The sequence below is a fragment of the Trachypithecus francoisi genome, unplaced genomic scaffold (genome assembly GCF_009764315.1).
Source record: "Trachypithecus francoisi isolate TF-2019V2 unplaced genomic scaffold, Tfra_2.0 Lachesis_group15, whole genome shotgun sequence".
Lineage (NCBI taxonomy): Eukaryota > Metazoa > Chordata > Mammalia > Primates > Cercopithecidae > Trachypithecus > Trachypithecus francoisi.
In genome coordinates this window covers 103,442,792-103,470,330 of record NW_022681460.1, presented here as the reverse complement: position 1 = coordinate 103,470,330, position 27,539 = coordinate 103,442,792, and the positions used below count along the sequence as shown (strand labels likewise).

At 49.5% G+C, this 27,539-nt stretch overlaps 1 protein-coding gene across 1 annotated transcript in view; it reads right to left on the bottom strand.

Annotated features, from left to right (window-relative positions):
* LOC117097956 overlaps window positions 1–12,309 on the bottom strand; it is a 154,894-nt gene extending 142,585 nt beyond the window's left edge. The window contains exons 1-6 of the mRNA XM_033236518.1: window positions 11,827–12,309; window positions 7,969–8,022; window positions 6,476–6,636; window positions 3,120–3,190; window positions 345–510; window positions 133–267 (exon numbers count right to left, since the gene is read on the bottom strand). Coding sequence (XP_033092409.1) covers window positions 133–267; window positions 345–510; window positions 3,120–3,190; window positions 6,476–6,636; window positions 7,969–8,022; window positions 11,827–11,893 — 654 coding nt within the window. The 5' untranslated portion in view covers window positions 11,894–12,309. The remainder of the gene's footprint in view (window positions 1–132; window positions 268–344; window positions 511–3,119; window positions 3,191–6,475; window positions 6,637–7,968; window positions 8,023–11,826) is intronic.
* Between the last annotated feature and the right edge of the window lie 15,230 nt (window positions 12,310–27,539).

Here is a 27,539-nt window from a genome sequence, read left to right as displayed (position 1 = left end):
GAGGAGAGGAGGTAGGAGAGAAGGGAGGAGAGGAGGGAGGAGGAGGAGGGAGGAGGAGGGAGGAGGAGGGAGGAGGAAGAGGAACAGGAGGGTCTAGGAGAATAGCAGTCAGGGGCCCAGCCCAGCACTCACGGCCACTCCAGGCAGAGCCTGAGAATGCAGCGAGGAGCGTCGCCTGCGCAAGGAGCACTGTGCCAGGTCCTTGGTCTTGTGTAGCCAATCCCCACGGCGCTGGTATGTGGTGGGACATCGGCCCAGGATGTCCACCTGGGCAGACAGGGTTGGAGACAGGTCAGCCTTCCGGCCACCCCCACCCCCACTCCTATCCCATCTCCTGGCCTCACCTCATCGAGGATGTTGGGGCTGTCGGCCCCTGGGTGGCCCTGCAGGAGGCTCAGCACAGCACGCTTCACGTTCAGCACCCAGCGTGGCTCAGCAGGGTGGGGACAGAGGTGGGCCACACGCCCAGAGTGCAGGATGAAGCGGAGTGGGTTGCGGCCCAGGGCGGCACTGCAGGAGGGCAGACAGGGGTCAAGCGGCACCCTCCAGTGCCCCAAGCCACCTGCTGACTGCCAGAGGCCACAGCATCCCTGCCCTCCTACAGGTCAGCCCCCATGGGAAGCTCCCAGGAAACCCCACATCCCCCCACCAGATAGCCTTTCTTCCTTCTGCAGCTGGGCTCTGGGGCAGCCAACTGTGCTCTGAGCCACCCCAGCCTTTTCACCCCCAGGACAAATGGACAGGTGTGAGACAAGTGTCAAAGAATAAAAGGCTGAGACCCCAAGCTTCGGAAAGCTGCCTGCTTTCCAAAACGCCTCACTTAATCCCAAGAAAGAGCTGAAGGCGTTCTGGATGTGCCACCCCAAAATATGCCATTTGGGTATACTGACTTTTTTGTGGACCACTCTCACTGTGTTGCCCAGGCTGGAGTACAGTGGTGCGATCATAGCTCACTGCAGCCTCGACCTTGTAGGCTTAAACAATCCTTCTAACTCAGCCTCCCGAGTGGCTGGGATTACAGGGCTGGGACCACAGACATGCGGCCACCATGCCCAGCTAATTTTTAAACTTTTTGTAGAGATAGGTTCCTGCTATGTTGCCCAGGCTGATCTCAAACTCCTGGGCTCAAGCAATCCTCCAGCCTCAGCCTCCCAAAGTGCTGGCATTACAGGCATAAACCATTGCACCCCAGCCTCTTATCTACTTTGAACCAAAGACTGTATTTGTTGAGAAACAGCAAACGTGGGGAGAGGCTTTCTCTGAACTCCCCTCTTCTGCCTAAAGATAGATCCCCCAAAAGGAATCTAATTGTCATCAATCCCCTCCAGGGAGTTTCATCCACGTGGGGAGAACAGCTCTCACCCTGAGAGAGGATGGTGCAAGTCAACACCACACCCAGACAAACTTCATCCTACACTAGCACATCTCCTGCCTCTTCTTCCTCTTTCCTGGAAACCATCTACTCCCCTCTAACTTGCCTTCTCCTCCCTCTTCCCCTCCCCCCATGAAAATGGTGTATAAGCTCCCAAGTCTCACTACTACTCTGGGAGGCCGTCGCTCTTTCATTCCACGATGTCCCTGTGTGTATAAAAAAATCTATCTACCTTTTCTCCTAATGTCAGTTCATTTCCAGACACAGCTATTGAACCCAGGAAGGTAGAGGGAGCCTTTTCCTCCCCTTCAGATCCCACCAGGGAGGTCATGATCATCCCTCTATCCACATTCCAGATAAGGAAACAGGCTCAGAGCAATGCAGTGTCTTGCTCAGGGCTCCAGCTGGGATTTGAACCCAGGCAGCCTGGCTCTGCAGTCACAGGCTGCAGAAACTCTGAACTGGAAGTGACTTGAGACTCCGTCATTGTTAAGACAAAGAAATGAGGTCCTGAGGGATATCACACAGCGAGTCAGGGGAGGAGCTGGCACCAGAATTCAGCCCAGTGCTCCTCCTGCCTGCCCTTCCCCTGGCAGACAGGTGCCTGGGTCTAGTAACTGCCGAGTGAAGGGATGGGGAAGGTGGGAGGTGAGGGGTGGTGAAGTCCTCCTTCCCTGCATGGAGGTGGAAGACAGAGATGCTCCCAGATGAAGGGGAAACTGCCAAGTCCCCAGACCCTACAGGCTAGCAAGACAAAACCCTGGGAAACAGATGTGCCCCCACTTCTACTTTCCAGGGGGGCAGCTGTCACTCTCCAGCTCCAATTAAAGCCTGAGGGTCTTCCTCAGGCAGTCCCCTGGGTCTCAGGCCCTGATGGAGAGAAATGCTAATGGCGCCCGCCACTCCCAGAATAGCAAGTGTCAGTCTGGCCTCCAGAAAGTGACAACCCCTGGCCCCGCTGACTTAGCATTTCTGATGAGGAGCTGGGGGACAATAGTCCCCTTGGAGGAGACCCTCCCCTTGCCTTTCAGTGAGGATCTGTCTGTCCCTCAGCAGCATCCCCCATCCTGGTATCCCTAGACAAAGGCTTTATTTCTTAACAAATGGATTTGCAATAAAAACGGAAGAGGAATCTGCAGAGAAGGAGATGTCTTCAGCCTGGCGGCCGCTCTGAGCTTTGAAGCCACCAAGGCCACTGTCAGGGAGGCCTGGGAAACGAGCCACAGAGAGAATCCCAGGCTTGGCTGGGTCACAAAAGAGGGGCTTAGCTTCGGGTGGGAGAGGATGGGGTCTCGGCAGAGTGGGGGAGGGGAAAAGGCAGACCTCCCTGGGCCCAGCAGTCCCATTAGCCAGAGTTTTCCAGGACACACTCAACAACGATGCCCAAGGGGTGATCGGCAGGTGTGAAATCTGGACATGCTGGGGGTGACAGGCGGAACTACGGGATGAGTTCCTCCCACCAGGTAAGAGAAGAGCACCTACAGCTCTCTGGAGTCACCCAAGGCTTCTACATGAAGGCAACCCCCCAGCAATCTTCATCGGTGCTTGACAAGGTCAACATAAATATAGGAACTTGTCTGAACTTCAGTCCAAGATGGCATCTCTTTGCTGCAGAGGGGTCACCCTAACCGGTTGTCCTAATCTAATTCAGGGCACCCAGAGCCCGACAGTGGTTGAAAGATGGTAGAGGGCTCACCCCTCCAGCCCCATCGTGGGCAGGTCCCAGCCCCATGGCCAAGTGTCTTACCTCAGGCTCTCCGACTCCTTCAGAAGCTCCACCTTGGCCCCCAGGATGGATGTCACCTGGAAGTCTTGGAGCTGAAGCGGAAAGCACCATGAGTGGGTGACCTCTCCTGGGATACCCCAGGACCTCACCAGCACCCCACCCACAAAGCAGTTCTAGGGCCCAGGAGGATATATGAACCCATATTGGTGACAAGGCAGAGAGACCCCTCCCTTGACCAGGTACAAAGCCTGGGTGGTGAAGGCTAAATGTCTCACTGAAATAGTCAAGTACCTACAGCTCCCTGCTAAAGGTTTGGAAAGTTCTCATTTTGCCCAAAAAGACACTGGACGTGTGGTTGAGGGATCCATAGGACTATACAGTACCAACAAGAATGTGTTACATCATAGAGCAGACAAAGGCTTTGCCCACGATGAAGACTTGGATATCCCAGTGTCACCACGGGGCGTGTGTGTGCTTGGTGGTGGCGGCGGGGGAAGGGCATTGCAAAACAAAGTACACTTTCTAAAAATGGAAAATATCCTCCCTGAAATAACTGATTTCACTGTTTAAATTTAACAGAGCCAGTCATGATGGCTCACACCTGCAATCCCAGCACTTTAGGACGCTGAGTTGGGTGGATCACTTGAGGTCAGGAGTTCGAGACCAGCCTGGCCAACATGGTGAAACCCCCATCTCTACTAAAAATACGAAAATGAGCTGTGTGTGCTAGCAGGCAGCTATAATCCCAACAACTCAGGAGGCTGAGGCAGGAGAATCGCTTGAGCTGGGGAGGTAGTGAGTGCAGTGAGCCAAGATCATGCCACTGCACTCCAAAAGAAAAAGAAAACGAAAAAGAAAATGTAATAGATTTTGGCCGGGTGCAATGGCTCACACCTGTAATCCCAGCACTTTGGGAGGGCAAGACAGGCAGATCACTTGAGTTCAGGACTTCAACACCAGCCTGGCCAACATGGTGGAACCCCATCTCTATTTTTTAAAATAAATGAAAAATATTTTTTTAAAGGATGAAGTTCTGCTACATCCTACAATAGAGAGGAATCTTGAAAATGTTATATTAAAGTGAAAGAAGCCAGACACAAAAGGTCACATATTATGTGATTCCACTTACATGAGGTACCTAAAAACAGGCAAGTTCATACAGACAGAAAGCAGAATAGAGCTGACCAGAGTCTGCAGGGCAGGAATTGGAAGTTACTGTTAAATCTGTACAGAGCTTCTGTTTAGGATGATGAAGAAGTTCCAGAGATGGAGGGTGGTGATGGTTATACAACAATGTGACAGTATTTAATGCCACTGAATTACAGACTTAAGATGGTTGAAATGGTGTATCCCATATTATATTTTAATCACAGTTAAAAAAAATAAAAATAAACCAGACACAAAGGAAAACATCCTGTACAATTCCATTAGAGAGAAGTTCAAAGACAGGCAAAACTCATCTACGGTGATAGAAATAAAAAAGGCAGGCTGGGCACAGTGGCTCATGCCTGTAACCCCAGCACTTTGGGAGGCCGAAGTGGGCAGATCACTTGAGGTCAGGAGTTATAAGACCAGCCTGGCCAACATGGTAAAATCCTGTCTCTACTAAAAGTACAAAAATTAGCCAGGCGTGGTGGTGCACACCACGCACCACCAGTAATCTCAGCTACTCAGGAGGCTGATGCAGGAGAATCACTTGATTCGGAGGTGGAGGTTGTAATGAGTTGAGATTGTGCTTCTGCACTCCAGCCTGGCCGACAGAGCAAGACTCCATATCAAAAAAAAAAAAAAAAAAAAAAAAAGCTGTACCCTTGGGAGAAGTGACAAGAAGAAGGATGAAGGAGGCTCTGGGGGTTATATTTTGTTTCTTGCTCTGGCGATCACGACATAGGTGTTTGGTTTATGAAAATTCCTTGTTTTGAAGATTTGTAATTTTTACACTTTTTCTCTAAAAGTATATTAATTAAACTCCCAAGGGGCCAGAAAATTTCCATTTTCCCCTAGAATCTTTGAAACACACCAGTTCTTTATACCCTTGCCAACATTTGACATTGACAGCTTTTCTTTTGAGACAGAGTTTTGCTCTTGTTGCCCAGGCTGGAGTGCAATGGTGCGATCTCGGCTCACCACAACCTCCGGCTCCTAGGTTCAAGAGATTCTCCCACCTCAGCCTCCCTGGTAGCTGGGATTACAGGTATGTGCCACCACACCCAGCTAATGTTGTATTTTTAGTACAGATGAGGTTTCTCCATGCTGGTCAGGCTGGTCTCGAACTCCCGACCTCAGGTGATCCACCCACCTCAGCCTCCCAAAGTGCTGGGATTATAGGCATGAGCCACCGCACCAGTCGGCAGCTTTTCTTAAATGCTTAAAGCAAACAAATGAATAAAACCGCAACAGAACACAATTTGCTTTGTGAAAACTGGCCCTACAGATAAAAACAACCACAAGTGTTTTGAAGGATACAAAGACAATAAAGGATAGCAAAGACTAATAAAGCAGCAGCTCTGACATACTGGACACCCTAAGAATTCAGAGGCAGCTCAGGGCCACTCCATCAAAGATCTCATCCTGTGGTCTACATGAAAATACAACAGAACAGTTTTGAGAAACTCTTGTTAGCAAGCACTCCAATCAGTACAGAAATGCATCACAATACAAGATGAGACTCCAACAGAAACTAAAAGGCCTTTTATGTGGGTTAAGAGGGTTTATTCAGGAAAAATATGAGGGTTATTAGAAATGGAACAGAGGCAAATGAGCAAGCACTTCTGCTTGCAAGAACATTGAGGAGCTTCCAGAAAATCTTAATGAAAAGAAATCTGCAACAACCAAGTGGGCCTAGCACATAACTCTGCCTTAACTCAGAACTAACACCACTGGACCTTAGTGTTTGCCTATAACCTGAGCCTGTGGACCCAGGTACTGCAAGGCCAGTGTCCAGTAGAAAACAGGCCAGGGCAGGCTTTCCTGGGAGTAGACTTCCACCCCGTCTATTCCTCTGTCCAAAGGCCTTTACTTGGTTTGACTTTGCACACACTTGGACTTGCAGACATGGTTCTCAGTCCACCCCTAGGGTACAGTATGTCCCCCTTCTATGGCTCTTCTCACTCCAAGGAACTCCCCCAACCTGCCCTAAAAATATTCCTTCCTTAACCTCTGCTATTCCCCTATTAGGCCCTCTGTGGCACCTCTTACAACCAAAATTGTACCATTTTCCCACATTCCTCTCAAGGGTCCTCACTTGCCAAATATAAGATTCCTCAGAAAGCTCCTCTGTTGATTAAGCAAATTGGAAATCGGAGGTGAGGGGCTGTGGCTTCCTCTTAGTCCTCCCCAGTGTCAACATAATCTCCCGGTTGCCCAAAGACACTCACCCATAAAGCCATCTGACACAGGCCAAGCACATCAAGGACAGCCAAGCCTTGGAGGCCAAGACCACTCTCCTCCACTGGGACCTCCCGCAGGCTGGTGCTGGTGTTGGTGGAAAAGTGATAGGTGTATCTGGTGCCCACAGGGAGGTGGGGCCCAGCTGACTCTGAAGGGCAGAGAGAGACAGCAATGTCACCTTGACAATCTGCAGCCCTTTGGGATCCCAACTCCACCTACGGGCATCCTTGTTCACACCTCTCCCTATCTGGGCTCTGAGCTGCCTATCCCCAGCTTGGGGAAAGGTTGGGTAGCTGCATACCCTCATAAGGGTGAAAAAGAAAATAAAGATAATAACATTAAGTGCTCAATAAGTGCTAGCCAGTGTCATCATGGGCTAGGCCTTCTTCTAATATCAAGGTTTCTCTGCCTGGGCGCTATTAATAGTTGGGGCCAGAGAATTCTATTTGTGAAGACTGTCCTGTGTGTTGTCAGGAAATTTAGCAGCATCCCTGAGCTTTACCCATGAGATGCCAGTAACACAGGCCAGTTGTGACAATGAAAAATGTCCCCAGACTTTGCAAAATGTCCCCAGGGGAGGGAGGATGACAATCACCCCAGTTGAGAAGCATCCATCTACAGTAATTCATTTAAGCCTCATAACCAACCCTGAGGTGAATAACTCTATTTTCTTCATTTTACAGAGGAAGAAACCGAGGCTCAGAGAGGTTAACTAACTTAACACAAAGTCACACAGCTGGGATTCCACCCTCGGGAGTCTGACTACTCACCTATCACCTTGATGGATATCAAGTGGGGCTGGGGGTGGTGGGGGGACGGGGTGGGGGAGAAGGTGGTAACGGTTGTTATCCTGTCTTTCTAGAAGACAAAGCTGTAAAGCTAGCCAGCCTTGGGGGAATCTGGGGGTGAGGAGAGTAACTGCTCTGGGGAAGAGCCGATTTAGGGAACAGAGAAGTCTGTAATTCTTGAGCCAAATCTCTAACCTTCTATTGAGGCCAGGGGATCAAGTGTGAAATCTAATTATAACATCTCACCCCTCCCCATGGCTTGTGATTGAACTGACATTTTCATGTCAATTTCCTTGAGACAGAACCACACCTCATATTCCTAAGATGCTTCTCTCTTTCCAAAGATTTTGTTCCCAAGGCTCTTTCATCTGCTGCACTCCAAAATGCAAATGGCATCACCTGACCAAAGACATTTATTCCACCTGGGGCCCACAGGGATGAGGAAAAAGCCTTGGGGGCTGGGATGGCTTAAGGCATTTTACTTTCAGCTTGCTATTCATTTCTCTAACTCTGTGGGTGGCCTTTGCAGAATTGGCCGTGGTCCTCTCAACTGATATCTTTGGGAACATAGCCAGGGCCCTCTGGGGCTGTCTCTAATCCCATCTTACAGCTTCACCCCGATCAGGCCCTGTACTGGGCTCAGGCTCCTGGTCATGAGAGGTGTGATCAGGCGTCCTGAGAGAATCACTCACCTGTGCACGGAGTCATGCAGGAGGCCGCCTGCCCCACCTGCGAATCTGGAATTTCTGAAATCACAAATCAGATGGAACCAGAGTGAGGCCAGAAAGAGGCACAGGGTAGCCCCACGGTATGAGTCACTGACCTTACTCCAGGAAGAAGATGAGAAGTGATAATGACAGCTCTCCCCAGACTTTGCGAAATGTCCTCAGGGGAGGGAGGGCCATGAAGACTGAAAGCGATTTCCCTACCCTTTGTCCACTTTGCTTTTGCCCATCTTGGGTACTGGCACCATTATCCCTGATAGCTCAAGTTGGCAATCATTCGTGTGGCAGCACCGCTCATCACCCACCACCTGATTCCAATATGTCAGCAGGCTCTGCCAGTTCCATCAACAAATGCAGGTCTCCATTCCTCCCATCCATCAATCCATCTACCCATCCCCACTCCCATCCATCCACCCACCAGCTCCCTGCTCCTATCCATCCATCCATCCACCCACCCACCCCCACCCCCACTCCCATCCACCCCTCCTATCCATCCACCCACCCACTCCCCTCTCCTATCCATCCATCTACCCACTCCCCATACCCCTCCTATACACCCACTCCCCAACCCCCCTTCCTATCCATCCATTCACCCATTCACCCACTCCCCCATCCATCCTCCCGCCCACCACCCCTTCCTATCCATCCATTCACCCACTCCTCATCCTATCCATCCATCTGCCCACCACCCCCTCCTATCCATCCATCCACCCACTCACCCACTGCCCTCCTATTCATCCATCCACCCACCCCCAACTCCCTCCTATTCATCCACCCACCCACCCCCAACCCCCTCCTATGCACCCACCCACCACCATTCTAACCTCCTATCCACCCATCCACCCATCACTGCCACCTCCTATCCATCCATCCACCGCCCACCACTCCCACCTCCTATCCACCCATCACTCTCACATCTCTACCCATCCATCCACCCACCCCCGAATCCATCCATCCACCCAACCCCCATCCATCCATCCACCTACCCACTACCTCTCCTATCCATCCATCCACCCACCCACTCCCCCCTGCTATCCATCCATCCACCCACTCATCCACTCTCCCTATCTATCCATCCACTCACCCACCCTCTCTTCTCTCCTATTCATCCAAGTGACTTGCCCAGGTGCACACAGCTGGTTAATGGTGGAGCCTTAGGATTTGAACCCAAGCACTCTGGCTCCAGACTCCCCAGCCATACCCTCATTCTGAATGAATCAGAGAGTAAGTGAGCAAATGAGTAATGAATGGAACACCAGCAAGACCAAGAGGCTGCTGCGGGAAATAGCAGGAGCTGGTGTTCCTTCCTGTTGAGTGTCTTCCTTCTCCCACCATTGAAGGGGCAGAGAACAACCAGGGCATGAGCAGATGTGGTGAGGTGGCCCCTCGGCCCCCAGCTCAGGCTGCTGAGGAAACTGCCAGGGATTCCCAGAGCCCCCTCCCTGGGAAGGCCATCACCCCTCCCTCCCACTATCCAGCCGTTCCATTTCCACCTATTTTCAAGCCTTGTTTCCCCTTCCTGCCAGCCACTTGCGGGATCTTTCCCAGGCACCACCCGTGCCCTCCTGTGCCTCAACCAGGCATATATCTGCAGCCATGTCCATAGGATGGCATTTCAATAATACCACGTCCATCCTCAAAACCACCCCACTGCACCTCGACTGGTCATTGCTACACATGCTGACCTGTTTAATCCCTCAAAAAACAAATTGTGGCTGGGGGCAGCGGCTCATGTCTGTAATCCCAGTACACTGGGAAGCCGAGGTGGGTAGAGGGCTTGAGCTCAGGAGTGCGAGACCAGCCTGGCCAGCATGGCAAAATCCCCTTTCTACAAAAAAAAATACAAAAATTAGCCAGGTGTGGTGGCGCACACCTGTGGTCCCATCTACTCAAGACGCTGAGGTGGGAGACTGGCTGGAGCCGACAGGTGGAGTCTGCAGTGAGCCGAGATTGCACCACTGTACTCCAGCCTGGGTAGCAGAGCAAGACCTTGTCTCAAAAAAAAAAAAAAAAAAAAAAAAAGGAAATACAAATTGTTCTCCAAAATGGGGATGGTTGGGGGTGGGGGTATGTTATATACTATTTTATTTTGACCCTTTAAAACAATAGGACATGGTAGGCTTTCTGGCAGGGTTTATTTTCCCCCTAAATATTCTGGCACATCTAACAAAACCTTCTTGGCATTCAAGTAGAGTATCAACAGATACAACCACATTTGAAAGACATTCAACCCAATCAATTTCCCTTCCAACTTTCCTTCAACTCTTTGATCACTTGGACACGGGGCACCAAATTAAACATATGTGTGCATAATCATTACGTTCTCAATTGTGCACAAGCCCAGCATTCTGCTTGTTTGCCCTACAGACAATCACTACATCTGCTTTACTGCTCGGTTAGGCTACAAAGCAGCCTGACCCACCAGCCTCCATCCACCATGATCCACAGAAGCGAGCTGAGCTCTGAGAGCATCGGGCCTGTATGAAGCCTGTACCCCTTCCATTTCCTGAGCACTTAAACACATTTCAAATATTTTTTAAATTTCAGAAAAAGGAAGTTCATGCCATGATAAATTCATAACAGATTAACCAAGGATGGGCAAATGCTGCACACTGGAGGTAATAAATTCTTCAATCAGATCCTATGCACTTCTAGGAAGAGATCTGAAATGGACTGAAATCAATGTCATCTCTAGCCAGCAAATGAAATCAAGTCCCATTTCAGCTTTCTCAGCTGTCAATTCTGATCGGTGTGCATTCTTTTATGAAACCAACACAATATTCTAAGTACCCATGGCACACCAGGCAGTGTGATACGCTGAAATAAAAGCCTAAATATCAAAACAATTACATCATTTACAGCAACTAAAAGACCCCACAATCTGGCCTGTGCTGTCCAGTATGTGGCTATAAAGAATCCGAAATGTTACTAGTTACAGAGAAACTTTTCATTTAATTTTACTTAAACAAAAAACTAATACTTCATTCACTTTTTAGAAGACTTTCAGCCGGGTACAGTGGCTCATGCCTGTAATCCCGGCACTTTGGGAGGATTGCTTGAGTTTGAGACTAGCCTGGGCAACATGGTGAAACCCCGTCTCTACAAAAAATATTTTTTTAAAAAAGAAAACTTTCAAGTATGTTTCAAACAACTTAGCACAGTAGCTAAACCTACTTTCTCACCGCTATGTTTTAAGAAATCTAAAGACAGATCAAGTATTTGCTATGAAAATTTAGCATCCAAATTGACATATAAGTATAAAATATATATTGAATGTTGAATGGGAAATGTATCTGATTAATACTTTCTATTGATTACGTTTTCTAATTATATATTGGATATATTGGGTTAAGCAAAATATGTTATTAATTTCACCTGCCTTTTTAAAAATTTATATGTGTGGGTTCTAGGAAAATTAAGATTACTTGCTTTTTGTTGTTGTGGTCAAGACAAGGTCTCACTCTATCGCCCAGGCTGGAGTGCAGTGGTGTGATCTCGGCTCACTGCAGCCTCAACCTCCTGGGCTCAAGCTCAGTAGGCCCAGAAGGCAGCATTTTCTCACTCAGTGCTTCAGACCTTGTCTCTGCAGCTCCCTAACCCCTGCCCTGTCTGAGTTTCCAGAGGATGCTGGTGGAGCATGTGAGTGAGAGCTGAGAATTCACCTGTCATCTCTCTCTCCTCTTCCCCATGAAAAGCTAAACAAAAGATGACAGTGGAAGGGCAGGTCAACAGGCACCTGGCTACAAAAGCACAGTCCCAGGCGCGTCTGGGCTGCCCCTCGCTTCACTCCAGACAGGACCAGGAACACGCAGCAGTTTTACTTACCCTCCGCAGTCACTGCCATCAGCAGCCAGAGCAGGACCAGACTGAGGAGCCCCATGGGGTCTGGCATCACTCTCTGGGTCAGCCCCTTGCCACCAGCCTCAGGCTCCAGAGCAGCTCAGCGTGGTCCTGAAAAGAATCTTTTTCCCCAAAGAGGAGGGCTCAGCTTTAACCCACTCTCCCAGCCCAGGAGAGTAGAAGGGGAGGTTGGGGGGCATTCAGAACAGAGATCCAGCCAATCAGAAGCCTCCGATAAACACATTAGCACCCCACCCGACAGAGAGGAGGGGAGGGGGCTCCTGACCAATGAGGGGAAAAAAAGCCTAGAGGGGAAAAAAAAAGAGCTTGCCTACTCTTGTAGCCTTGTACACAGAGATCTGGGGGCAGAAGGCAACACGGTATAGTGGCTGTTTCTTTTTAATTGCAGTATAATTATATTTTAAAAACATAAAATTGACCATTTTAAGCATTTCATTGATTTTAAAAGACAGGGCCTCAGCTGGGCATGGTGGCTTATGCTTGTAATCCCAGCACTTTGGGAGGTCAAGGCGGGCAGATCACAAGGTCAGGAGTTTGAGACCAGCCTGGCCAACACAGTGAGACCCCCATCTCTACTAAAAATTAAAAAATTATCTGGGCATGGTGGCAGGTGCCTGTAATCCCAGCTACTTGGGAGCCTGAGGCAGGAGAATCGCTTGAACCCAGGAGGAGGAGGTAGAAGTGAGCCAAGATCACACCACTGCACTCCAGCCTGGGCAACAGAGCTAGATTCTGTCTCAACAAACAACAACAACAAGGTCTCAATCCGTCACCAAGGCTGGAGCAGTGTTGTAGTCATGGTTCACTGCAGCCTCCACCTCCCAGGCTCAAGCAATCCTCTTGCCTCAGCCTCCCAAGTGGCTGTGACTACAGGCACTGTGCCACCATGCTCACCTAATTCTTTTTCTTTTTTGTAGAGAGGGAGTTTCACTATGTTGCCCCAGCTGGTCTTAAATTGCTGGGCTCAAGTGATCCACCTGCCTCAGCCTCCCAAAGTGCTAGATTGCAGGCGTGAGCCACAGCACGCGGCCCATTTTAACCACTTTCAAGTATTCAGTTTAGTGGCATCGTATCCACTCATGACATTGTGCAACCATCACTACTGTCTAGTTGTGTAGTCTGATATTGGGTTTGTCTTTCCCAGCACTCAGGTTACGAAAGGCCAATGGGAGGCCTAGCTTAGCAAGGCCTTTGGAAACGGCTCTTACTACAGCAGCAGTGGGTTTTTCAAAGCTCCAGGTTCAAGGCCTCCCAAGAGGACAAGGAAGTAATTCGGGAGGCCAGGGGCCTGCTCACACCTGCTCAGCGTTCATTCTAGGTCCCACATCTCTGCCTCTCTCCCTCAAACTCACCTCCACCCACACCTTTTGGGTTTCAAGGTGTGGTTTGTTTTTAAAGACGGGATCTCACTCTGTTGCCCACACTGAAGTGCAGTGGTGTGATCACAGCTCACTGCAGCCTCAACCTCCTGGGATCAAGTAATCCTCCCATCTCAGCCTCCCAAGTAGCTGGGTCTACAGGCACATGCCACCACACTTCGCTCAATTATCCCATTTAAAGCACAAAACTCAGCCAGTATGGTGGCTCACGCCTCACTTTGGGAGGCTGAGGTGGACGCATCACCGGAGGCCAGCCTGGCCAACATAGTAAAAACCCGTCTCTACTAAAAGTACAAAAAATTAGCTGGACTTGGTGGTGGGCACCTATAATCCCAGCTACTCAGGAGGCTGAGGTGGGAGAATTGCTTGAACACGGGAGGCGGAGGTTGCAGTGAGCCGAGATTGGGCCACTTCACTCCAGCTTGGGCGACAGAGTGAGACTCCATCTCTATCTCAAAAAATAAGTAAATTAAAATAAAGCATACAACTCAATGGTTTTTAAAATAGTCATGGAGTTTAGCAATCATTACCACAACCAATTTTATAATACCCTCACTGAAACAGAAATCCCTATACCTAGTAAACAATCACTTCTGGTGCCTCTGACCCTAGTCCTTGGCCACCACTGATCTGCTTTCTATCCTTATGGATGTGCCTATTCTGGACATTTCACACAAATGGAATGGTTCAGTAGATGGCCTTCTTGTCTGCCTTCACTCAGCATGACGGTGTTGGGGCTCAGCCACGTAACGTGAAATCGTGCGTCATTCCTTTCTGTGGCTGAATAATGCACTGAAAGGATAGACCACTTTCTGTGTAGCCATTTATCTCTTGATGGACAGTTAAATGTACTTTTAATAGAATTTTCTTAGAGTCAAATTAAGACACAGTTGACTGGTTGGCACAGCATGTTTTATGAAAACTTAATCATTTATGCTTTTAGACTTGGCCCATTTTCTTTTCATATTTTGAAATCAACGATTCTACCTCCCTTTCCCCAAGCTCAAGCATTTTCCTTTTTTTTGTTTTTGAGATAGAGTTTCGCTCTTGTGGCCCAGGCTGGAGTGCAATGGCACAACCTCGGCTCACTGCAACCACCACCTCCTGAGTTCAAAGTGGTTCTCCTACCTCAGCCTCCCAAGTAGCTGGGACTACAGGCATGTGCCACCATGCCCAGCTAATTTTTTGTATTTTTAATAGAGACAGGGTCACTATGTTGGCCAGGCTGGTCTCGAACTCCTGGCCTCAGGTGATCCACCCTCCTCGGCCTCTCAAAGTGCTGGGATTACAGGCATGAGCCACTGCTCCTGGCCCCCAGCTCAAGCGTTTTCTCCAGCAGGGTTCAGGAGCCCTGACCCATAGGGATAAAGACCTAAAAGACACTTCAGTTCACAGCTGCCTGGGGACTGTGATGAGTTCTGGTGTGGCTGCTAAATGCTGTGAGGAAAAGCATCTTGTGGGGTGCTGACTTGGAGGAGCCAGTGGGGAAATAAGATACACAGGCAGAAGATTTTCAGCACATCACAGAGAGACCTCACTCAGAGAAAGCAACAGTTATTGTAGTAGGAAATCGTGGAAGCAGTTTACAAAGGAGAGATTTCCTTGGATCTCAAAGAGCAGATGGCATTGTTGTTAGGAAACTATCAGGCTCTAGGCCAAGCATTCCTTGTATATTGACTCATTCAATCAATTCCTCCTGCAAAATCCCTGCAAGGTGAACTAGGTCATCCCATGGTACAGAGGAGGAAAAAGAGACACAGAGAGGTTAAGACACTTGCCTTAAGTGACACAGCTCAGGAGGATTTGAATCCCATCTGGCTCCCAGAGGCCCTGCTCTGTTAGCTCTGGCAGCTTTAGTCAGAGGCTCAAGTCTCTGACCACAGGCCTGAATTCCTCCCCAGTTCAAAGCCTGGAGCCCTTGCAACCCTCAATGCGATGGTTTCTCATCAATGCAGCAACATCAGTCACATGAGGTACTGGCTACAAACGCAGATTCCCAGGTCCATTCCAGGACAGGACAATCAGACTCCCTAGGGTGGGGCTCTCCCTCCAGGCCATCCTGGTGACTAGCTGGGTTTGCACTGCCGCAGCCTACCCGAGTCTGCCTGGGAAGGGTCCCTGTACCTCTGGCCTTACTTTGTGTCTACATTGTCCCAGGCCCAAAATCCAGAGTGTGGAGACAGAGGACTCGATTCACAAAGACTCAGACCCTCCTATACAAGCCACCCACCATAGATCCAGCCTCCCACCTCCTGTTCCTCCCACCAAAAAGTTGTGCTTCTACCTGGAGGGAATTTACGGGATTGGGTTTGGGTTTGCCAGTAACTGGAAATTGAGTTTCCAGTCAGTGTAAGTTCAGCTGGAGTATTGATTGAAGTCCATCAGGCTCAAGTCAGAGTCACCAGAGTTCAGAAGCTCTTTCGGTGGGCACAGTGAAGTGGCTCACGCCTTTTACTCCCAGCACTTTGGGAGGGTGAGGTGGAAGGATTATTTGAGCCCAGGAGTTCAAGACCAGCCTGAGGAACACACGGAGACCTTGTCTCTACAAAAATAAAAGCTGGGTGCGGTGGTACACACCTATAGTCCCTACTACTCAGGAGGCTGAGGCAGGAGGATTTCTTGAGCCCAGGAGGCTGAAGCTGCAGTGAGCTGTGATCATGCCACCGCACTGCAGCCTGGGTGACAGAGCAAGGCTGTTTCCAAAAAAAAAAAAAAAAAAAAGGCAGCCTTTTCATCTGTGTATTAGCTTGTTCTCATACTGCTATAAGAAATACCTGAGACTAGGTAGTTTACAAAGAAAAGAGGGTTAATTGGTTCACGGTTCAGGAAGCACGGTACCATCTGCCTCTAGGGAGGCCTCAGGGAGCTTTCACTCTTGGCAGAGGGCAAAGCTGGAACAGGCGTCTTACATGGCAGGTGCGGGACCAAGAGAGAGGCATGGCGGAGGTGCCACACTCTTAAACAACCAGATCCCTCTGCTCCATTAATCCCTTCCTTTCCCTTAAACAGCCAGATTCCTCTGCTCTGCCAATTAATTAATTAATCCCTCCCTTTCCCTTACCACCTCCACCCCACCAACCGCAAAACCGCTGATATTTTTACTGTCTCCAGTTTTGCCTTTTCCAGCATGTCCCAGACTTGGAATCCTACAGTGTTTCTTCAATTCTTTTCAGAATGAAGAAGTTTTTGTTTTTGTTTTTTTGAGACAGGATCTCACCCTGTCACCCAGGCTGCAGTGCAACTTCCACCTCCCGGGTTCAGGCGATTCTCCTGCTTCAACCTTCCAAGTAGCTGGGATTACAGGTGCCCGCCACCACGCACAGCTAATTCTTGTATTTTTAGTGGAGACGGGGTTTCACCATGTTAGCCAGGCTGGTCTCAAACTCCTGACCTCAAGTGATTCACCAGCCTCAGCCTTCCAAAATGCTGGGATTATAGATCTGAGCCACCACACCCGGCCTGAAGAAGCTTTCTTTTTAAACCACCTAAAAGATATTTCGCAGAGCTAGGGTAAGCGGGTGAGAGAGCCATGAACACCTCACAGTAGAGAAGTAACCAGCAGGGGGCAGTGAGCTCCTCTTGCCTTGCCTTCATGAAGCACTCACTACTGCCGCATTGTGAACAAGAGGCCGGGCTAGGTGGCTCACGCCTGTAATCCCAGCACTTTGGGAGGCTGAGGCAAGCGGATTACTTGAGGTCAACTGTTTAAGAACAGCCTGGCCAATATGGTGAAACCCTGTCTCTACCAAAAAAACACAAAAATTAGCCAGGTGTTGGTGGCACATGCCTGTAATCCCAGCTACTCTGGAGGTTGAGGCAGAAGAATCACTTGAACCCAAGAGGTGGAGGCTACCGTGAGCCAAGATCACACTACTGATAAATGCAAATTAAAGCTACAAAACTCAGACTGGGTGTGGTGGCTCACACCTGTAATCCCAGCATTCTGGAAGGCCATGGCAGCCGGCGGATCACTACTTGGGAGATTGAGGCAGGAGAATTGCTTGAACCCTGGAGGTGGAGGTTGCAGTGAGCTGAGATCGTGCCACAGCACTTCGACCTGGAGACAGAGCAAGACTCCACCTCAAAAAAAAAAAAAAAAAGGAAGAAATTTTTAAAATTAAGTAAAAGGGCCCTGAAGCCTGGATGAAATAACTGGCAACTAGTGGAGAAAGAGGACATGGGCTCTCAGGGAAAAGGAAGAGGAAACAGCCTGTTGAGGTTTTGCAGGTTAAAGGCAAATGGCAGATCACTTCACATTTGGAGTGTGCGAAACACAAGCGGTTTAATCTTTTCAAGGGCAAAGACCATCTTCCCTTTTGTATTGCTCATAAGACCTTCACATTGTGGCCATAAAAATGCTGGCTGGGTGGGGAAGGGGAAGCACATTTTCTCCATTCTAGCAATTCCCCTTCTAGAAGTGAACCCAAGCCGAGCACAGTGGCTCACGCGGGTAATCTCAGCACTTTGGGAGGCAAAGGCAGGCGGATCACCCAAGGTCTCGAGTTCAAGACCAGCCTGGCCAACATGGTGAAACCCTGTCTCTACTAAAAACACAAAAATTAGCCGGGCGTGCTGGCGGGTGCCTGTAATCCCAGCTACTCCGGAGGCTGAGGCAGGACAATCACTTGAACCCGGGATGGGGAGGTTGTAGTGAGCCAAGATCGTACAGCCTGGGTGACAGTTCAAGACTGTCCAAAAAAAAAGAAAAAGAAAAAGAAGTTAACCCTGCAGGTCTTCACACACAAGTAGAAACTAAAAAAAATTCAGAATCAACACAGAAGTGGGAGCTAGAGAGTAGAGTTTGTGTGCCTCACAAACTGTTTTACAATTTTAAAAAATGAAACCCTCATCCTTGCAGTGCTTTTGGGTGGGGGATAGAATGACACAGTCACGGCTCACGACAGCCTTGAACTCCTGGGCTCAAGCAATCCTTTCACTTCAGCCGCCCACGTAACTGGGACAACAAGTATCCACCACCACGCTTGGCTACTTTTGAAAAAATTTTCTAGAGAGATGGGGGTCTCAATATGTTGCCCAGGCTGGTCTGGAACTCCTGGCCTCAAGTGATCCTCCTGCCTCCGCATCCCAAAGTGCTGGGAGCCCCCATGCCTGGCCATTCTTTCATTGCTTCTCAGTAGAATGTTCTGGGGACAAAGTCAACATTCTCCTTGCTCTCTCTGGTACTGAGAGGTCTCTCATGAGCTGTACTCTCCTGGAGTCATTCATTTTCCTTAGAAAACCCAGATGAGACCACAGGCCCTTTGAGGTTAGCTCAACATCTTTTCCCGAGATTAAGGATCCAACTGAATGGACCACATGCCTTGAGGTATCACAGGGGACCCTTTGGCTGGGCAAGGTGGCTCACGCCCGCAATCCTAACAATTTGGGAAACTAAGGCAGACAAATTACCTGAGGTCAGGAGTTCGAAATCATCCTGGGCAACATGGAGAAACCCTATCTCTACTAAAATACAAAAAAAAAAAAAAAATCAGCCAGGCGTAGCAACGTGTGCTTGTAGTCCCAGCTACTTGGGAGGCTGAGGCAGGAGAATTGCTTAAAGCTGGGAGGTGGAGGTTGCTGTGAGCTAAAATCGAACCATTGCACTCCAACCTGAGCAAAAGAGACTCCATCTCCAAAAAAAAAAAAAAAATCAGCCAGGCGTGGCAACGTGCACCTATACTCCCAGCTACTTGGGAGGCTGAGGCAGGAGAATTGCTTAAAGCTGGGAGGTGGAGGTTGCTGTGAGCTGAGATCGAACCACTGCACTCCAACCTGAGCAAAAGAGACTCCATCTCCAAAAAAAAAAAAAAAAAATCAGCCAGGCGTGGCAACGTGCACCTACACTCCCAGCTACTTGGGAGGCTGAGGCAGGAGAATTGCTTAAAGCCGGGAGGTGGAGGTTGCAGTGAGCTGAGATTGAACCACTACACTCAGCCTGAGCAAAACAGTGAGATTCCGTCTCCAAAAACAAAAAAAAAAAGGGAGTGGCAATCCCTCACACGTGCCTGGGCTCCATGGAGCTAGGAGAGTCTCAATGACCAATAGAGCAGCTGGGATGTCAGGGCTGGAGGAGATCCCAGACTTTCGTCACCCACTCCACACTCTGTGGCTTTAACTATGGCTCAGAGAGGAGGAGGACATACCCAGTATGCGGCAGCTGGAAGAGCTGAGGCAAGACAGGACTGCAGCCTGGGGCCTCAGACCTTGTCCCAGCACCTCTTGAAGGCCTGTTAGAGGAACATGTGCTAGCAGCAGCTGGTGGACCTCGGTGCCTGCCTTCTGGTCAGTCTCACTCAGTAGCATCTGGGACTGGAGTTACCTGCTAGTCCCATCGCCTGAGTCTGGTTCTATTCTCCCCCTACTGTGGACAGCTTCAGTGTCATTTTTTTACTAAGAACTATACTGTAAAAAGTTAACCTTGGCCGGGCACGGTGGCTCACACCTGTAATCCTAGCACTTTGGGAGGCTGAGGCAGGTGAATCACTTGAGGTCAAGAGTTTGAGACCAGCCTCTGCAACTGCGAAACCCCATCTCTACTAAAATACAAAAATTAGCCTAGCATCATGGCATGCACCTATAATACCAGCTACTTGGGAGGCTGAGGCAGGAGAATCACTTGAACCTGGGTGGAGGTTGCAAAGAGCGGAGATTGTACCACTGCACTGTAGCCTGGGTGACAGAGGGAGACTCCGTCTCAAAAAAAAAAAAAGTTAACCTTGTCCCGCTCCTGGAAGGAAACTTCAGGCCCTTGGAATGTGCTGCCTGATAGTAATACAGTGTCTTTGTTTACCTGGGGGCCTAGGACCACGCCATCTAGTCTCTGCTAATGACATGATTTATGGTGGGGGGGTTTGGGCCAGGTGATATCAGCATGACCTCTGGAGGGGCTGGAGACTGAGGTCAACTATGGGCCACTGGCCTTGACTGATGGCCAATAAAAACACAAGACTCTGGTGAGCTTTCTTGGTTGGCAATGCCCTGTGCACACTGCCACATCCTGTGGCTGGAAGAAATAAGTACCGTCCACAGGGAGAGGACATCTGGGAGCTCGTGCCTGGCCTCCCTGCCCTATGCATCTTTTCCCTTTACTGATTTTACTATCTTTCCCTGTAATCAACAGCAGCCATGAGTGCAATGGCTTTTCTGAACTCTGTGAGTCCTAGGAAACCATAGAGGCTGAGAGTGATCTTGGGCGCCTCCCAAAATGCAAACATCTACTGTGTGCCAGTCACTGTTCACTGCAGACACAGCGCCAGGCAGACGAAAGCCTTGCCCTCAAGGAGCTGACTTTCTAGTGCAGGGAGACAGATCAGAAGCAAGACAAATAGGCTGAGTGCAGTAGCTCAGCAATTTGAGAGGCCGAGGTGAGAGGATAAGGAGTTTGAGATCAGCCTGGGCAACATAGTGAGACGCCATCTCTATGAATAAGAAAAAAAAAAAGATGACAAATAAGCTTATCTTTCAGGAGCAGACTTAGAAGGGGCCAGGAAACACCTTGGAACACGAGCTTGGCACCTATGAGCCAGTCTCCGTTAGGACCAGGTCATGTTCAGCTTTGATAAGCAGGAGTGGAACAAGTCAAGTAAGGGACACTCAATTTTGCAAGCAGCAGCCACCTGTGTCCCCTTCTCATCATGGACTGCCAGGTGTAGGTGTCAGCATTAGCACACCTGGCTCAGGTGAGGATGAGCTGGTGGTTACCTGTGTCATTTGAAAGTCACCACGTTTCTTTCACAGGTGGACCATGGGGGCTGTCTCCTGCCCAGGAAATAAAACCTGTAGTTTATGAGTGCAAACAAGAAAAAAGTTCAAGCAGAAAAACGATACAAAATGTCTCCAGGAGGGCTGACATGTTAGCTGAGGAATCCCAGCTTGGAACCTGGGACGGGTAACTTCACCTGTCAGAATTTCAGTTTGTCTGTAAAATGGAGCACGGATGTTCATCTAACAGAATCGTTGTGAAATTCAGTGACAGAATGCGCCCCCCCCATGGCAGGCACTCGACACAGCACTCACTGCTGCTCTGTGATACGGTTATCTACAGTCATTGGTCATTATCCTTCTGCATCCAGAAGCCTACTCACTAATTTACCTTTACTGTTTACATATCGACAGCGTTTCACAATCAAAGATCGAGTCCCATTTCCTGTGGCTGTCAGGAGCTCAGCTGAGCTGGAAGAGGGTGGGCTGAGCTGTCAGGTGTCAAAGCAATAAGCCAGAAAGCACAGCGTTGCGCCCTCGATCACTCACCGTGATGGTACAAGCAGGAGGCTAAAACTGGAGAAAGCACCAACTGCCCTTCTCCCGTTTCCCCACCAAACAGGTCATCGTTTGAGGATCTGGTGTATCATCCAGATATGGGGGAACTGGGCAAAAGGCTCCTGGCAGTTTCATGGACCTGGGTTGGGGGCAAGAGATGGGGCTAGGAGTGGAAAAGTACTGAGTAACAAGCCAGGGTGGAGAAAAGGGTCCCCTTTTTCCTCCTTCTGGCCCATAAGAGGCCCCTAAAGAAGACCCCTACCCAAGGCCTCAGATAAGGAGACCTAGGAAGGCAGGCAGTAGGGCTAAAAGTGCAGACATGCATCAGAGCAGAGCAGTGGGGCCTGAGACCGCGATGCAACCCCCTCCAGAGGCCACAGGGTACTGGCTGCGCCTCAAGTCTGGTGTGGGGAGGGCAGCTCCCCCTAAGGCCTGCCAGGTAAAGCCTTCAGAATTGCCTATGGTCAGGCCTGAAAAAAAAAAAAAAATCACATGTGGGTTTTTTGATTTTTGGAGGCAGAGGCTTGCTCTGTCACTCAGGCTAGAGTGCAGTGGCTCCATCTTGGCTCACCGCAACCTCCGCCTTTCGGGTTCCAGCGATTCTTCTGCCTCAGCCTCCCAAGTAGCTGGGACTACAGGTGTGTGACACCACCCCCAGCTAATTTTTGTACTTTTTAGTAGAGATGGGGTTTCACCACATTGGCCAGGCTGGTCTCGAACTCCTGACCTTGTGATTTGCCCGCCTCGGCCTCTCAAAGTGCTGAGATTACAGGTGTGAGTCACATCTGGCCACATGTGGGTTTTTAACCAGGAGTCACGCTCCTCTGCCTTGTTATCCGGGGCCTGAAGCACTGAGACAGTGCATTGCTGTTACCTGGCCCAGGAGTGGGGCGTCCACACATTGGGCATGCCCAGGACAGCCCGAATTCTGCTACCTGGCCTACTCATTAACAACTGCCCTTTCGTCTTTCACATGTGCTACCTAGGCTTACCCTAATAATTTTTAATATAGAAGAAGATTGTCAATCATTTCACTGAAAAATGGCACAGTGGTTTTTTTGTTTTTGTTTTTTTAATAGCTGGTACAACGAGTAGCAAGGATAGAGCCACAGACTTTTTAAAGATAAAAGGATAACCATCAACAGATAAGCAAAATGTGGTCTATGCACACAATGGACTACTATCTGGCCATAAAAAGGAACGGAAAATGGCGCCTGCCACAGCCTGGGTGGCCCTTGAAAACATTATGCCACGTAAAAGCCAAGCATCGGCTGGGCGCAGTGGCTCACACCTGTAATCCCAACACTTTGGGAGGCTGAGGCAGGCAGATCACAAGTTCAGGAGTTTGAGACCAGCCTAGCCAACATGGTGAAACCCCGTCTCTACTAAAAGCACAAACAAAATAGCCGGGCATGGTGGCGCATACCTGTAATCCTAGTTACTCAGAAGGCTGAGCCAGGAGAATTGCTTGAACCTGGGAGGCGGAGGTTGCAGTGAGCCAAGATAGCGCCACTGCACTCCAGCCTGGGCAACACAGCAAGACTCCATCTCAAAAAAAAAAAGCCAGGCACAAAAGACCACATATGCTATGATTCCATTTACATGCCATGTACAGAATGGGCAAATCTATAGAGCTGGAGAGTAGATCAACTGATTGCCAGGGGCTGGGAGTGGCAGGGAGGGAAGATTGAGGGTGACAACTAAAGGGTACGGGTTTTTTGGTTTTGTTTTGAGACCATGTCTCACTCTGTTGTCCAGGCTGGAGAGCAGTGGCATGATCTCAGCTCACTGCAATCTCCGCCTCCCAGGTTCAAACGATTATCCGCCTCAACCTCCCAAGTAGCTGGGATTACAGGCACCTGCCATCATGCCCGGCCAATTTTTGTATTTTTGTAGAGACAAGGTTTCACCATGTTGGCCAGGCTGGTCTGGAACTCCTGACCTCAGGTGATCTGCCCAGCTCAGCCTCCCACAGTACTGGGATTACGGGCATCAACCGCCACTCCTGGTCCAGGTTTTCTTTTTGAGGTGATGAAAATGCTCAAGTTGATTGTGGTAATGGTTGCACAACTTTGTGACTATCCTAAAAAAAAAAAAAAACCATTAAATTGTATGCTTTAAAACTTTTAGAGACAGGATCTTGCTCCTGTTGCCCAGGCTGGAGTGCAGCAGTTCAATCACAGCTCACTGCAGCCTTGACCTCCCCGAGGCTCAAGCAATCCTGCCTCAGCTTCCTCAGTAGCTGGGACTGCAGGCACACACCATCATGCCCGGCTACAATTTTTTTTTTTTTTTTTTTTAAGAGACCAGGTCTCACCTTGTTGCCCAGGTTGGTCTTCAACTTCTGGCCTCCACCAACCCTCCAACCTGCAAAAACCCACCAACCTGCCAAAGTGCTGGATTACAGGTGTGAGCCACCACGCCCGGCTGAATTTTACACTTTAAATGAGTGAATTGTGTGATATGTAGATAACATCTCAATAAAACTACCACCAAAGAAGCCAAGAAGTTCTTACCTCAAAGCCCTGTGTGAGTGGCTGTTTTAGAGCAGAGTCTACGGTGGGGTCTGAAAACTTCTCTCTGCGTTAGGAGGTCTGCCTCTCCCGACACTTTTCCCCCTATTTCTTGGCTACTCAGAGATTCACCAGCCCCTTCACCTGGGGCTCAGCTCTGTAATTGACCCTTGCTTCCATTCCCCATGTCCTCCAAACAGAAATACACCTGCCCAGGATCGCATGCACCACAGCTGCGAGGGCCTCTGTGGTAATGAGCCCCTCATGTGAAGACGACAGCCCCATGCCCAGTCCCTCCCTGCCCTTGCTTCTAGGGAATGGGCCCTGTGAACCATGCCCCCGAGCGGGACACACACACAGCCCTAGATCTGTAGGCACAAGACTCACTCCAATGATGGCATTCTCAGCTCAGGGAGGGAGGGAGGCAGCCCCAAGGGCCCACAGGTGGAAGGAATGTGGGGGCTTTCGAATGACCTGCAAAGGTGGCTCCCGGCCCCATCTTCAGCTGAGCCAGATGTGTGAATACAGATGCCTGCCCCTGGCAGCAGATGGTGGAAAGGAGACACAGGGGCCTGATTCTTGCAAAGTTGAGTGTCACTTCTTGGCTTGTTCCACTCCTACGTACCAAAGCTGACCACAGCCTGGTGCTCACTGAGACCTGTGTCTTGAGGGTTTCCTAGTTTACCCACGAGCTTGCTCGGGGCGGGGGGCGGGTGCGGGTGCTGTAGGGCAAATGCACCTGAACGCAATAATCTGTGCACCTCCTTAGGATGGCCTGGATGGTAGATGCACCTGAAGGTGTGTCCCAGCTACGGAATCCGGGAGTGGCCAACCTAGAGAGTTGTTTCCTGTCTATGAGAAACATCTGAGCCCCTGGCCCATCCTCCGAAACACAGGCCCTCCAACGGATTGAGACTCTGAGTTTTAGGTTACATGAAGGTTGCCAGGTGGAGGTCGTTAGGGGGAGGGTGCTAAGTGAAAATGCTGAATAAACTGCATGCTGTTTGCAAGTGGCTGCAGTTTTCCTGTCCAGCCCACCACCACCTGCACTCTCTCCCCTGTGTCTAAGTCCCTAATCAAACCCCATGTCTCCTTTGCTGGCTCTGCATTTCTTCTTCAGCCTCTTGAATTGGTTACCTCCCTAGTGAAACTAATAGGGTTTCAGCATAACATAGGCCAAAACAGCAAGCCCCTAGCATATTCCAGCATGTTCTGGAATGTTCCAGCAGGTACTGTCATCTCCCCTAGACCTGTCCATTTCCTAACACAGACATTTAGCACTGGAAAAATCAGCCTACCCTTTCTTGGAAAGGAGAACAACTCGGTGTGGGAAGCTCAAATGACTTGTCCCAGCCCCGCAGCAGGTGGCAAGTGGCTCAGTCATGGTTCTTGATGAAGCAAATGCTTTCACTTTACTTTCTTCCCTAATTCAACAAGCATGTACTATACATTTTAACCCAACATTGTACTGGTTCCAAAGATGTTGATACTGAGGTCCTGTCCTCATATTCTACCATTTGCTTTATAAGTATTATTTAATTATATGTTACAGTCTTTTTTTTTTTTTTTTTTTTTCTGAGATGGAGTCTCGCTCTTGTTGCCCAGGCTGGAATGCAATGGTGTGATCTCAGCTCACCACAACCTCCGCCTCCCGGATTCAAGCAATTCTCCTGCCTCAGCCTCCCGAGTAGTTGGGATTACAGCATGTGCCACCACACCTGGCAAATTTTGTATTTTTAGTAGAAATGGAGTTTCTCCACGCTGGCCAGGCTGGTCTCGAACTCCTAACCTCAGGTGATCCGCCTGCCTTGGCCTCCCAAAGTGCTGGGATTGCAGGCGTGAGCCATCCTGCCTGGCCATTATATTATAGTCTTTTTTTTTTTTTTGAGACGGAGTCTCGCTCTGTCTCCCAGGCTGAACTGCAGTGGCCGGATCTCAGCTCACTGCAAGCTCCGCCTCCCGGATTCACGCCATTCTCCTGCCTCAGCCTCCCGAGTAGCTGGGACTACAGGCGCCCGCCACCTCGCCCGGCTAGTTTTTTGTATTTTTTAGTAGAGACGGGGGTTTCACCGTGTTAGCCAGGATGGTCTCGATCTCCTGACCTTGTGATCCGCCCATCTCGGCCTCCCAAAGCGCTGGGATTACAGGCTTGAGCCACCGCGCCCAGCCTATATTATAGTCTTAACACACTCGTTAGTGGTTACTACCTCACTGAAACCTCCATTCTGATTTATGCTGCATTCACAGTTCACTCCATCCTCATTTTACCAGTTGTCACATGAAACTATGCAAATTGGCATATTCTCTTTGATTGAGGTGAGATTCACCTAGTACAATGAAACAATTTTACAACGACCAGTTCAGTGGCATCAGTACATTCACGTTGTTATAAAACCGCCACCTGGCCGGGCGCGGTGGCTCAAGCCTGTAATCCCAGCACTTTGGGAGGCCGAGACGGGCGGATCACGAGGTCAGGAGATCGAGACCATCCTGGCTAACATGGTGAAACCCCATCTCTACTAAAAATACAAAAACGAGCCGGGCGAGGTGGCGGGCGCCTGTAGTCCCAGCTACTCGGGAGGCTGAGGCAGAAGAATGGCGTAAACCCGGGAGGCGGAGCTTGCAGTGAGCTGAGATCTGGCCACTGCCCTCCAGTCCGGGCGACAGAGCGAGACTCCGCCTCAAAAAATAAATAAATAAATAAATAAATAAATAAATAAAACTGCCACCTATATCTAGTTGCAAAACATTTTCTTTTCCTTTCTTTTTTTTTTTTTTTTTTTTGAGACAGGGTCTCACTCTGTCGTCCCGGCTGGAATGCAGTGGTGCAATTATGGTTTACTGCAGCCTTGACTTCCCAGGCTCAAGCGATCCTCCCACCTCAGCCTCCCTAGTAGCTGGGACTACAGGTGCCTGCCATTAAACCAATCCAATTTTTTTCGTATGTCTTTGTAGAGATGGGGTTTCGCCATGTGGCCCGGGATGGTCTCAAACTCCTAGGCTCAAGCGGCCCTCCTGCCTCAACCTCCCAAAGTGTTGGGATTACAGGCATGAGCCACCATGCCTGGGCTGCAAAACATTTTCCTTACTCCCAAAGGGGACCCCAGATTCATGAAGCGGTCACTTCCCATCCTCCCCTCTTCCCAGCCCCTGAGAACCACCAATTTGTCATCTGTGTCTATGGATCACCTATTCTGCATATTTCATATAAATGGAATCATATAACACGTGACCTTTTCTGTCTGGCTTCTTTCCCGTGGCGTAATGTTCCCGAGGCTCATCCACACTGTGGCATATGTTAGTGCTGCATTCCTTTTTATGGAAATTGGTGTATTTTAACCATGTTTGGGTCAGTGAGAGACACCCGATCCCCAAACATGACCAGTGTTTCCTTTGACCCAAGCACTTTGCCCAGGTGTTCTCAATGGGGTGATTTGATTTTCTCCCTCCAGAGACATTTAGTGATGTCTGGAGTGTTTTTTGTTTGTGTTTTTTGAGACAGTTTCGCTCTTTCGCCCAAGCTGTA